We start from the raw sequence: 13,895 nt of genomic DNA, 5'->3' as shown, positions 1-13,895 counted from the left end.
ATTAGTAAATATTAAACTTCCCAGTGCTGGGTTGCGCCTTAAAGGGCAATCACTGCACAAAACATATGCCAGAATAGTTGGCGGTTCATTCCACTGTGGTGACCCTTGATGAATCAGGAATTAGGCCGAAGGAAAATAAATTAATGAATGAATATAACATTTTAAATATTGTATGAAAACTGTTTTGAAATTGTATCAATATTGATAGCAGTGAGTATTAACGTACACTACCTGACAAAAGTCTTGTCATTAATCCCAGTTGTAGGAGCATCAAATATTAACTTGACTTCTAGTTGATCAATTGAAAGTGGCAGAAGTGCCCATTACATAATAAACCACAGGAGAGGGCAAATTCTCCAGAAGGATAGCGCTCCTAGATGCCTTTGCCTTTCATATAAGCCACTTCTGATACCAAATAATCAATTAGAAGTCAAGATATTATTTGTTGTTGACAAGACTTTTTTTGTCAGGTAGTGTGTTGTATTGTATTTTGATTGTTGTTTTAGAAATTGCACTTGAAATGTCCAGATGTCCATATTTGCTATTCCTGTGTGTTCTGTAACTCTGCGATGTGTGTGTTTAGGTGTTGCTGGAGGGAGTGTATTTCTCTCTGGTGGTGCGGCGTCTGCGGCCTGAGGAGCAGGATGTGTTGGTGGAGTGTCCGCGTGTGGAGCGAGTGGTCCAGCGGATCCCCCGAGTGCGCCCGCCGCAGGGATTCGCTCTCTCACAGGCCAGAGAAGAGGCGCGCAAAGTCCGTCTGCTGCACACCATGCTGAAGGTACCGCGGTTGCACCACTTCATTCATTTTACCATGGTATATACGTTGATGTCAGATGGTCTGAATTATTAGACTGCTTGTATATATTCTTCCCCAATTTCTCTTCAACGGAAAGCAGGTTTTTTTCAACACATTTTTAAACATCGTGGAGTTTTTCTTTTATTATTTTAGCAAATAGAGCTGTAAATCAAATATTTGGTAACACTTTATAATAGCTACACACTATAAATCATTTATTAAGCATTAGCAAATAGTGAATTCATTATCTGTTAAGCATTAACTCTACGTTAATAAACGTTAGTAAGCAGTTTATAACTGCAGCTACAAATGCTCTATTCTTGACTTATAACCACATTTAAAATGTGCTTAATAATTGTTTTTTCATACTTAGTAAATTATTAATATTTCATTACTAAATTAAGTATCGCATTATTTACAAACCAGTTGTATTTAAGAGTAGTTGAGGGTTTTTAGGATCATTCAGAATGAGTTAGTAAATGATTAATAAACTATTGAAATTAACGTTTATATGTCTTATTATTCAGGCATATATTAACGGGTACTATGTATATTAATAAATGCTTTATTAACTCAACTTCACCTAGCAGGGGCGCAACTGCACATTTACTGATGGGTATGCGGCTTCAACTTTTGCGCGCCCCCCTTCAATCCAACTATGTTTTATAACAGGCAAGTGATAAAATGTGGAAAATATTTCCATCAATAAATTAAAGATATTTTTTCATAAAGATATCAATATGCTTAAAAAAAACAGTTCAGCAGTTCTGAACACAACTGAAATAGTTTGAAGTATAGTAAAAGGTATAATTACATTAAGCATGTTAAGTCACAAAGAAATGCATCTCATACCACCCCAAATTTCTTCTTAATTTAATTTTCACTTACTAAATGATTATAGCACCTTGACTAGCCTTGCTTTTGGACTTTTTGTAGTACATTTGTCAAAACAAAATGATAGACATGGGAGTCCTAAAGGGCAAAAGAACATTGCAATTACTTCTCACATTCAGACTGAGGCAGAAGGTCTGTCTTTGCCAGAACAATTGACTGAAACTGCTAAAAGTGAAATAAAAAAGACTGTCAAATGTTTAGTGTAAAAAAAACAGAAACAAACAGTGTGAAATGTTCTATTTAATTGAAATGTTATAACTTTGTTTGTAGCTAAAATTAAAACAGTTTTGAGCTAAGAAGTTACCAAAAGGCCTGATGAATCAATATGATGCATAATAAATTCATTATAACATGTGGTATAAAAATGGGGGGAGGGGTGAAATGATTTTTTAATTTAATAAAATACTATATTATACGCGTATTAAATGCTAAATACAATTTTTTAACAAAAATATATACATTATTTGAAACTTTTAATATGGATAATTTCAAAAATAGTTTTGGCACAATGGCGCCCCCCCATGTGTGGCGCCCCTATGCACTGCATATACTGCATACCCCCTTTTTGCGCCACTGTCACCTAGTTTTGTGACCTAATCTAAAGTGAGGACTATTCATGCTTTGTAAATCCCTTATAAATGACAAATAAAGGCTCAGTTAAATTCTAAACAGGAAAAATGACATTATTCATACCTATTCAATTCAAGATACACAAATGAAACTGTACTTCAAATAAAAAAATAAATCTTTGCAACCTGATCAAAAATAAAATCAATGTAGAGTTTAAACATTGCATTTTATTACATTGTTTAATTATTATATTGTTGTTTTATCCAGTTTTGTTGTATTTTGACACTCCTGTTATTCAGCAATGTTTAAACTTTACTGTAATTTTACATTTTAGAAAAGATTGCACAGATTATCGTTCATTTGATTCTGAGCCTTTATTTGTCATTTATAAGGGATTTATAAAGCATGAATAGTCCTCACTTTAGATTAGGTCACAAAACTGCATGAAGTTGAGTTAATAAAGCATTTATTAACATATTAGTTGACTATTACTATATGCCTGAATAATAAGACATATAAACGTTAATTTCAATAGTTTATTAATCATTTACTAACTCATTCTGAATGATCCTAAAAACCCTCAACTACTCTTAAATACAACTGGTTTGTAAATAATGCCATACTTAATTTAGTAATGAAATATTAATAATTTACTAAGTATGAAAAAACAATTATTAAGCACATTTTAAATGTGGTTATAAGTCAAGAATAGAGCATTTGTAGCTGCAGTTATAAACTGCTTACTAACGTTTATTAACGTAGAGTTAATGCTTAACGGATAATGAATTCACTATTTGCTAATGCTTAATAAATGATTTATAGTGTGTAGTTATTATAAAGTGTTATCAATATTTGTTGTACTCTCCCATTTAGTAAGCTCTAAGCTTACCCAACTATGATGACTTCTGCTACTGAGAAACACTGAGAAATGTGAAAAAGGCCTTCATCATGGCTGGCAGCTGCCATTCAATCCAGGATCCATAATTGACTGTGTTGTTTTTCCAGCTCTGCGTTCTGATTGGCTGTCGGACAGGATATGGCAGTGATAGACGTGTGTCTGTATCAGCTATGAGTGAGTGGGAGTTTGAATAACGGCCGTCTGCTCTTTGCTCTGACAGGGTTTCCTGCTCTACATGCTCTTCCTGATGGTGGTTTTACTGCTCAATTACTCCGACTCGGAAAAAGACGCACATCGCCTCAGACTGAACGCTCAACTGCAGGATCATTTCCTTACAAAACACTTTAACAACATCAGCAGGTACTCACACACACACTTGTTAAGCTATCATTATGGGGACTTCTCATAAGTGTAGTGATTTATATACTGTACAGACCGTATATACCATTAGACCCAACCCTCACAAGAAATAATCTGCATTTCTACATTATCAAAACACTTCATTGTGGGTGATTTATGAGCCGTTTTCCCTTGAGGTCAAAATTTACTGGTATTACTATACTTATGGGGACATTTGTATACAAGGTACACACATGCACACATAATGTTCTGCACATTTTGTTAAGCAACAGACAAAAACTGTTCAAACTAAATAAACATCATTTGGTCCAAATAATCTGGAATAATCTCATGCATACCTGTCAACACTCCCGGGAGTCTCCCGTATTTCAGACCCATGTCCTGCCCATGTCCCGTATTGTTCTGTCTCGAAGAAAACTCCTGGAATTCCACCCCCAACCCCCCAACCCCTCAGCTTTTTGGTACAGTCCTCATGCGCACCAAACCCAATGCGCAACCACCGGATTTTATGATCAAAATGTTGGTAGGTATGCTCCCATGATGCACGACAACAATGAATATCCTGTGTGATTGCCACAAGGGGGCGTATTTCGACAGTCATGTGCAGTGAAAAGGCGGCTTATGACAGGCTGATGCACTGTGATCTGATGCGCCAATGCACTGTCTCCAAAATATTTAATATTTAAAACAGGCTCTTTCCTTATAAATAAACTGCGTAGTTGCAATCTAAACAACTACAATCTTGTCAAACTGTGGTGAATTTATTGATCTGCAGTTTCTGTATGTGGGTGGAGTAATACAGAAGGGTGAGGAGGCTGTAGAGTGCTGTTATTGCAGAATATCACACTGATATTAGCCAATCAGATTCGAGAACCAGACAGAACTGTTGTATAAATACACACACACATATATATTAGGGATGTAACAATATTGTAAATACCATCATACCGCAATAGTAATTCTTTTAAATATTACCGTAGGTGCATGACTCAATAAAACTATATTTCTGAGAAAAGTTTGCTTAGCCGAATGAAGCGAACGGTAGGTAGTCTGTTGTCACTACAGATCCAGTAACGCAGAAATGGAGTGTGTTGCTAGTAGCGGTGAAGAAAAAGAGCTGGAAATGATCGAACCTAAAGCGGGTTTAAATCGGATGTGTGGAAGCATTTCGGTTTCTTTCTAAAAAGATACGAAAAAGGAGAAAAGGTGACAGACAAAGAAAAAAACAGTATGCAGGCACTGCCAGACTGTGGTGAAATATAAGTCAGGGAATACGACTAAAAACAGTCATGGGGACTGCAGAACACAGCACACTGTTCAGATTGATGCAGACATTGACTTGTACCGCAAAGAGACCTCTATCTCACTCATGGCTTGTCCTCTCAAGTGGTGGAAAGACGATGCACAACGTTACCCACTGCTGTCAACCTTGGCTAAATCATATCTCTCTGTCCCAGAAACCTCAGTCCCAAATGAGAGGGTTTTTTTCTGGTAGGGTAGGTATGTAACAGTATTGTAAATACCGTCATACCGCAATATTAATTTTTTTCGATATTACCGTAGTCGCATGACTCTGTAAAACTATAGGTCTTCTGAGAAAATTTGCTCAGGTGAATGAAGCGAATGGGAGGTACCGGAAACTACAATTCCCATCAGCCCAGGCTTGGCCATCATCCCTTGCGGTCTGTTGTCGCTACAGATCCAGTAATGCGGAAATGGAGTGTGCTGCTAGAAGCGGGGATGAAAAAGAGCTGGAAAACTCTAAAGCGGGTGTTGTCGCCGCTCGCGTCCTGAATAGTGGTGTTGTCGCGCGAGTTCTTATCAGCTGTGTTGTCGCGCGCTTACTGAATAGTGGTGTTGTCGCGCGAGTTCTTATCAGCTGTGTTGTCGCTGCGCGCGTACTGAATAGTGGTGTTGTCGCGCGAGTTCTTATCAGCTGTGTTGTCGCACGCGTACTGAATAGCGGTGTTGTCGCGCGAGTTCTTATCAGCTGTGTTGTCGCGCGCGTACTGAATAGCGGTGTTGTCGCGCGCTTTCTTATCAGCTGTGTTGTCGCGCGCGTACTGAATAGCGGTGTTGTCGCGCGAGTTCTTATCAGCTGTGTTGTCGCGCGCGTACTGAATAGCGGTGTTGTCGCGCGAGTTCTTATCAGCTGTGTTGTCGCGCGCGTACTGAATAGCGGTGTTGTCGCGCGCGTTCTTATCCGCTGTGTTGTCGCGCGCGTACTGAATAGCGGTGTTGTCGCACGAGTTCTTATCAGCTGTGTTGTCGCGCGCGTACTGAATAGCGGTGTTGTCGCGCGAGTTCTTATCAGCTGTGTTGTCGCGCGCGTACTGAATAGCGGTGTTGTCGCGCGAGTTCTTATCAGCTGTGTTGTCGCGCGCGTACTGAATAGCGGTGTTGTCGCACGAGTTCTTATCAGCTGTGTTGTCGTGCGAGTTCTTATCAGCTGTGTTGTCGCGCGAGTTCTTATCAGCTGTGTTGTCGCGCGAGTTCTTATCAGCTGTGTTGTCGCGCGCGTACTGAATAGCGGTGTTGTCGCACGAGTTCTTATCAGCGGTGTTGTCACGCGAGTTCTTATCAGCTGTGTTGTCGCGCGAGTTCTTATCAGCTGTGTTGTCGCGCGAGTTCTTATCAGCTGTGTTGTCGCGCGAGTTCTTATCAGCTGTGTTGTCGCGCGCGTACTGTAAAGCGGAGACGGAGGGTGTGTCGCGTCGCGGGGGCACTTTTGATCATTTTGGAAGGGAACTTTCTATCCAAGACTAAAAAGGGCATGTGCACTGCACAGGTTGAGCACTGTGTGTGCACGTGCCTGCAAGTTGGGGAATAGGACTAATAATCAGTCATGGGGACTGCAGAAACACAGCACACTGTTCAGATTGATGCAGACATGAGATCTCTATCTCACTCATGGTTTGTCCTCTCAAGTGGGGGAAAGACAATGCACAACGTTACCCACTGCTGTCAACCTGGGCCAAGTCATATCTCTCTTGTCCCAGAAACCTCAGTCCCAAATGAGAGGGTTTTTTTCTGTTGCAGGGGACATTGTAAATACCCAGAGATACCAGCTTTTACCAGATTATATTTATATGATAATTTTCCTTTAAACCCATCTCTATCTAAGTGAGTGAGTGATTAAATGTTGAATGTGATGAATTTTCAACACTACTAAATTGAAACTTAATTTTTTTACATGGTTTAATATTTTTTTGTTATTAAAATTGAAGTTCCTGTTTCAAAGCTTACAGATAGATGGCTAATTTGTATGTCATTGACACTTTTGGCACTTTTTTGGAGTATTTATATCCATATATATATATATATGGTTTAATAGTTTTTTTTTATTAAAATTGAACAATTGAAGTTCCTGTTTCGAAGATAGATGGCTAATTTGTATGTCATTGATATGTTCAGTGCTAAGGTAAATAAACACTTTTAGCACTTTTTTCGAGTCTTTTCATTAGTTTTGTTTTTCCTGTAAATGATTTAATAAATACCGTACCGTGCCATTCATACCGAGGTATTATTGTACCGTGGAATTCTGATACCGTTACATCCCTAATATATTTATATATATAGAGAGAGAGGGAAGGAGGGAGTATGTTATTTTCCCACAGATAATTGGTCTTGGCTACTTCAGCACAAGTTGTTCCAGAGTCTGTGAGACTTTGACAGAGAGTAAAGGCAGCACACTCCTCTCTGTGCTGTTATTTGCTGAATCTCTGTGCATGTGCTGTTGATCTGTGTGCGGTCAGGCAGGTGTGTGTGTGTGTGTGTGTAGATCTGTGCTGATGTATGTGTTCAGACAGATGAAGAAGAGCTGACAGTGTGTTGATGTCGAGCCTTCGACAGGTGGATGCTGTTTCACACCATGAGTCTCTCTGAGCATCTCACACACACATGCAAACACACACACGCACACTCAGTCTTGCACAAACACACACAAAAACATGTGCAAGCATAAACACACTTACATGTACACACTCGCAAAATCACACACACACACATATTCACACACTCACTACTTTCACATAATGTCGTACACACACATACGCAAACAGACACACTCACATTTACACAAACACACACACACACACATACACTCAAACATACACACACAACCTCAAACGCACGCACACACACATAAACATGCTAACACACAAACACACACACATATTAACTCGTGTCTGATCTGATCTGTGCAGTCGTGAGGATGTGTGGGCGTGGCTCTCAAACTCGCTGTTACCACGGCTACTGGACGAGCAGGTGCTGATGGAGAAGACGGGCAGCCTGCTGATTGGTCGAGCTCGTCTCCGGCAGACGAGAGCTCAGCCAGGTACCTGAACCAGCACTAATCACATGACCACTGTTGACCATACCCTCATTAGCACATCATCCACTACACAATGGCTTGATTTGATGTATTCTCTTACTAATTGCAGCTGTTAGCTAACTGTTAGACCAGTAACAGAGTTGACATTTTACAGCCTTGTGTGTTTTAGCTCAGGATGCTAACCTAGATAAATGATCTGTCAATGGAGTAAGCAAAAAATCCTGTTTTTCCCTTTTGAGAGAAGATTATATTGCTTACCTCATTGGCAGATTATTCTGCATGCTTTAAAGAGCAGCTCACTTAATTTTGCTGTATTATTTCTAAAAACACCACAATATGTTCTGCTTGGCTAGAAAAAGCTTCTTGATTTAAGGATTTTTAGATATTTGGACTAGAAACAAGGCAGAAAATCTAAGAAAAGCAGTTTTTGCAGTGTATAACTTGAGTTTACTTGTTTTGATACATTATTTAAAGTATATTTCTCTATCATACTCTCAGCGCAATAAGGCGTAAGATGTGTTTGGCGGGATTTGTTGCTATTTTCAGACCAGCGCAACAGTAATTTTTTATGTTTTCCACCACATTGTTTAAATAGTAAATCAATTTGCACCACTTTGTGGACTCATGGGTGTGCTGGTCTATAAAGGAGGTGTGTTAAGGCGCATTGTTGGTGTGTTGCTATTTTGAGGAAATGAAATAGACCGCACCATTGACAAACTAAAAGCTGCTCTAAAGTCCAGCGCAGAGCGCACTAGTTTTCCATTTATGCAGGTCCGAACACTTAAACATTGCTTAATACACACAGGATGTACAGAAACACACAAATATATTTACAGGAGAAAACAATTCAAGGATTAAAATGTTACAGAAATTATTATTTTCTTCATAAATATAAAAACCACTGCCTCCATGCAGCTTTCAGTTTATTCATGACAATCTGCATTTGTATAATGTTATTATTATTAGCTGTATTATTTATTATCTCCATATTTATATTTGTTTAATAAACAAAAGTTTAGATTTGTCCACCTGTGAGGTTTTGAGACATCTGCATCACCGTATGGGGCATAAAAACAGGATGTGTGTTTGGATATAACTTAGTTTTTTGACCACACTTGGTTATTATTATTATTGTTCAATTATTCATTTACATTAAATTTAAATTTGTAGGCTAATGGATGTCTTCAGAGGAGTGAATACATTTCCTTATCCACAAAAGTAAAGGAGTAAAAGTAAAGAGTATAGTAAAGAGGCTGAATGGAGGAGGCTTGTTCTTTATCCTCGCGCTGCAGATGCTCTGTTTAACTCGCTAGTGAAGTGTTCAGTTTTTACACTTAAAAAGTCCGCCATGCGCCATGGCGTGACACAACTGACTCTTATGTGAGATGAGACTCTGATTGGTGTAATGCATTTTATGCTCAAAGCACGCCCAGAACTCATTAAGAGAATAAGCACAACCCTGTTAGGCCATGCGCCGGGCGCAAACTGTATTTTTCCATCCTTAAAATAGCAAAAGTAAATTCGAACACAGCCTTAATGCTTTTGCGCCATGCGCTTTAGACTTTGCACCTAGATCTTTAAAATAGAGTCCTAATAAAAAAAATTTTAATCAATGGGGCAAGTAAAAACTAGGTAACACTTTATTTTGATGGTTCATTTGAGTATTAGTAGACTGTCTGCTTAATATCTGCTAATACTGCTCCATCAACAGACATTTAACTGACTATAAGACGCTTTGCAAGTACATGTCAACTTACTTATCTAAACCCAACCCTAACCCTAACCTAACAGTCTACTTATAATCTATTGAGAATTAGTTGGCATGTAGATGCAATGTAACTTCAATTCAACAAACGGACCATCAAAATAAAGTGTGATCAAAAACTCTTTTACACTGGCCAACAGAGCACTTTTACCTGTATTATTATGACATTTTATTGATGTAAAAAGTCTTAAATTTGACTTGACTTTTGACTTTTCTGAAACCCTGAAACCATATCGGTAAAATGGCTAATTTTATCATTTTTTTGAGAGGTCAGGATGAAATTTTCTTCCTTAAAAATGTTTAACGCAATGAAGAGACGAATGAGCTACATGCACATGTGTTTATAAAACTAATAATAAAATGCAGAATCTCTTCACCTTATGACACTCTCTGACCCTCGCTGTCCTCCAGAATGCCCCGTCAGTGGATATTTCCCAGCATCCTCTTGGTTTGGGTGTGTCCAGGCCGGGTGGGCGGAGTCAGCATCCGGATTGGTGCAGAACTGGAGCGTCAGTACAGCTCAGAGCAGCGGGTGAGAGTCACATGACCAGATAGTAAACTCATCAGATATAGAGAAGTCTGACTGAAAGTATAAATACAGTTACATTTTTCTTGTTTTTTTTTTCCAAATCTTTCCCAAATGATGTTTCATAGATTCAGGAAATTTTCACAGTATTTTCTATAATATTTTTTCTTCTGGAGAAAGTCTGGTTTGTTTTATTTCGGCTAAAATAAAAGCAGTTTTAATTTTTTTTTAAATCATTTAAGGTCAATATTATTAGCCCCTTTAAGCTATATGTTTTTCAAATGTCTACAGAACAAACCACTGTTATACAATGACTTGTCTAATTACCCCAGTTAAGCCTTTAAATGTCACTCAATACTACAGGGTGTTTGCAGGGTCTTAAAAAGTCTTACATTTAAAAAAAAAAAAAAGTTTTTCAGCTTTTAGGTCCAAAATTATTTTGAACTGTTCTTAATTTTCCTTTTTTTATGAACACATTCAATCACCAACAATACATCTCGATTTAACTTTTAGCATAACTCTATTTATAATAATATTATAACATTTTGTTATGTGTACATTAGTTTATTAACAGTTTAAGTTATGTTAAAAAAATTGCATGTACTGTACACAACTAGTGTCTGCTTGATTTGACACATTATTTCCAATATGAAGAGATCAGATGCAGAAACCTCTAAATGCGTCTGGAATTTTCTTTTAAAATGAGCATTTCCATCAGTCCTTTTTTGGCAAAAGATAAATTCTTTTCATGATTTTTAAAGTGAAATAAATCCACATAAACAAAGATGAGAAATTTTAGACGGCACTTACAGGTTTTTGCATCGGAACTCTTCATATGTGGATAAAATAATTCATTAGAATTTGTTTCTTTGTTTGTTGATGAGGCTAGAAAATACTTTTTTTTCTGCTGGGCCATTAAGGAAATCCTTAGCGTTTATCCTTATATAAGTCGGAAATTTCATTCTTGATGGTCCTAAAAGGTCTTAAATTTGACCCTGTACTAGTATCTTGATAAATATCTAGTCAAATATTATTTAGTCATCATGACAAAGATAAAAGAGATCAGTTATTAGAGTTATTAAAACTATTATGTTTAGAGATGTGTTGAAAAAATATTCTCTCCGTTAAACAGAAATTAATTGGTGGAAAAAAAATACACTGGGACTAAAAATTCCAACTTCAACTGTATATACACATATCAGCCCCTTTCACACATACAGACCTTTCCTGGAAAATTACCAGCAATTTTCCAGAATGATGTGTATGTGTGAACAGGCCCTTTTTGAAAATATCGGTAAATTCAGTCAGTTTTCCCAAAAGAGAAGTTGTAACATTACCGGTAATTTGCCGGAAGGCTGCGCTGTGTGAATGCAGAAGGAAGATTGCCGGAAAGAGCACGTACATGTCTAGAATGTGCTGACGTGAGACGTCTGCTTTAGAACAGTCAGACGCATTCACATCCGCGCGGTTTATGAAAAGAGAAGCCTTTAAACGTTTTTCCAGACACATTTAGCTGCTAGATGTTAGTTAAAAACGTTTCTAAGCTCCTATTTGATGCCAACTGTGTAAATAATTATCGATAGGATGCTTATGATAAACCGCTGTTTGTTTACCTTCAAGCTCTGCTTCCTTCAGTTGCTTGACACGTCGTGTGAGCTCGTGAAACAGCTCGTGAGCGCCAGCACACACACATATCATGTACATCGCGACATGTGAAAGTGTTCCTCTAAATGTTTATTGAAGCTGAGCTTTATTGAAGCTGAGTTTGTGGTGTAGTCAAATGTTTACAAATGCAAGCGCAGCCGTTTAGAGCTCATTTCTGGTTAATGATGTCAGAATTTACCGGTATTTTGGAATGGATGTGTGAACGGTCTTTACCGGAAAAATTCCATAACGTCCTCGCCTGTGTGAACAGCACTTTTTTGAATTTACCGGTAAAGTCGTTCCGGATATTTTCCGGATATTTACTGGTATCGCTTTGTGAAAGGGGCTATTGTTTCTATCATGGACTTGTCATCAGTGATTTATATAAACTGAATGTGTCTGTAGCTTTTATTAAGAACGATAAATCAAAGCTTCAGTCGAGTCCCCTACACTGAAAACTGCAGATTCTGCTGGGAACAGAGCCAGTTTGAGCCTGCAAAGGGATGCCTTCAGTCAAATATTAGAGGTTTGCTCGTGCTTTTATGACAGCACTTATAAAACTACTGCCAGACCAATTTGGCTTTTGATCTGATAGAAATGAGCTGAAACTTTAGCCCTGGAGTCCTGCATCAGTGTCAGTCTGTGCAGATCTACACATCAATATTTCAGCAGTCAGACTGATCCTGGAACAGCTCCGGGTCTTTGTTTTCTCACCTCTGTGTTCACACGACACTGAGATTCTCATGCAGGTTTGTGTGTGTGTGTGTGTGTGTGTGTGTGTGTGTGTAGTGTGTGGCACTGGGGTCAGGTGTCTGTCTACAGCAGCTCTGGATTCGTGCAGGATGTCAGCAGGAAGATGCAGGACTCGAAAAATCTGATCAATCAACTTAACACACACCAGTGGCTCGACCCGCTGTGAGTAACACACACACACACTCAGATCCTCTACATACTAATCAGTCGAGGAGATAGACAGCAGAAAAAGGCAGAAGAACTATGAAAAGAGTTGTTTGTGTTTTATAATGATTATTAAGTTACTGAGCTAAGCTGATTTACTGCACACAACTCTCAAAGCTGTCTAATAATGTTTTATATTGCTACTCATATTATAAAATAAATATTTTTATGTTTTGTCATTTTTTCTGTCTTCATTTGATTTAACTTTGTATTTATTTTATTGTTTTAATTGTTTGTGTTGTTTAATCAAATACTTTTTAATGACCAAAATTATCCTTTATGTATTTTTTTTATTTATTCTTATCTATATATATTTAAAACATATACTATATTATATGTTTATATATTTTATTAGATTTTAATATTTTAATAATTAATTGTTTTATTTTATTAATTATTTTATTTTGTGAAAGTTTGATTTATGAATATTATTTTGTCCAATTACTTTTGGACCCTTAACAAGTAAGAGGCACATATGCAAACTGTTGTAATTCCTACAGAGTTCACCAGATTTAGATGTAAATACCCTCAAATTAAAGCGCACAGTCTGCAGTTAAAGCACATCTTGTTTGTTTCATTTAATTTAATTTTATTAATAATTTTATTGTAATTCATAATAATATTTAATAACAATATTTTAAAATCATATGTTAGTATTTCTATTTATTTTTTTAAAAATTCCTTTTTAAATATTAAAAGATTAAATACAAACGATTTTTATTATTTTATTGATTTTATTAATAATTTTATTTTAAAAAGTAATAATATTTAACTATATATATATATATATATATATATATATATATATATATATATATATATATATATATATATATATATATTTATATATATGTGTGTGTATGTATGTATATATATATATATATATATATATATATATATATATATATATATATTTATTTTTAATGCATATATTATATTATATTATATTATATTATATTATATTATATTATATTATATTATATTATATTATATTATAATTTGTGTTTTAATAATCTTTCCATATTTATGCAAGCCGTTAATAATAATTTTATGTATTGATATATGAAAATATTCTTGCATGGCCTTAATTATAGTACAAAATTTCCAATCAGTTGTAATTGAACAGTTAATAATTATTATTTATTAACAGTT

At 36.6% G+C, this 13,895-nt stretch overlaps 1 protein-coding gene across 1 annotated transcript in view; it reads left to right on the top strand.

Annotated features, from left to right (window-relative positions):
• Positions 1-13,895, top strand: part of pkd1a (polycystic kidney disease 1a) — a 158,726-nt gene that overhangs the window by 130,129 nt on the left and 14,702 nt on the right. Inside the window, exons 40-44 of the mRNA XM_087237787.1 lie at positions 584-778; positions 3,379-3,518; positions 7,724-7,854; positions 10,028-10,148; positions 12,576-12,701. Coding sequence (XP_087093913.1) covers positions 584-778; positions 3,379-3,518; positions 7,724-7,854; positions 10,028-10,148; positions 12,576-12,701 — 713 coding nt within the window. The remainder of the gene's footprint in view (positions 1-583; positions 779-3,378; positions 3,519-7,723; positions 7,855-10,027; positions 10,149-12,575; positions 12,702-13,895) is intronic.

This window comes from Danio rerio, chromosome 1 (assembly GCF_052040795.2).
Source record: "Danio rerio strain M-AB ecotype USA chromosome 1, GRCz13ab, whole genome shotgun sequence".
Classification (NCBI taxonomy): domain Eukaryota; kingdom Metazoa; phylum Chordata; class Actinopteri; order Cypriniformes; family Danionidae; genus Danio; species Danio rerio.
The sequence above is the reverse complement of the archived record's forward strand: the minus strand, read 5'-3'. Positions and strand labels throughout refer to the sequence as shown.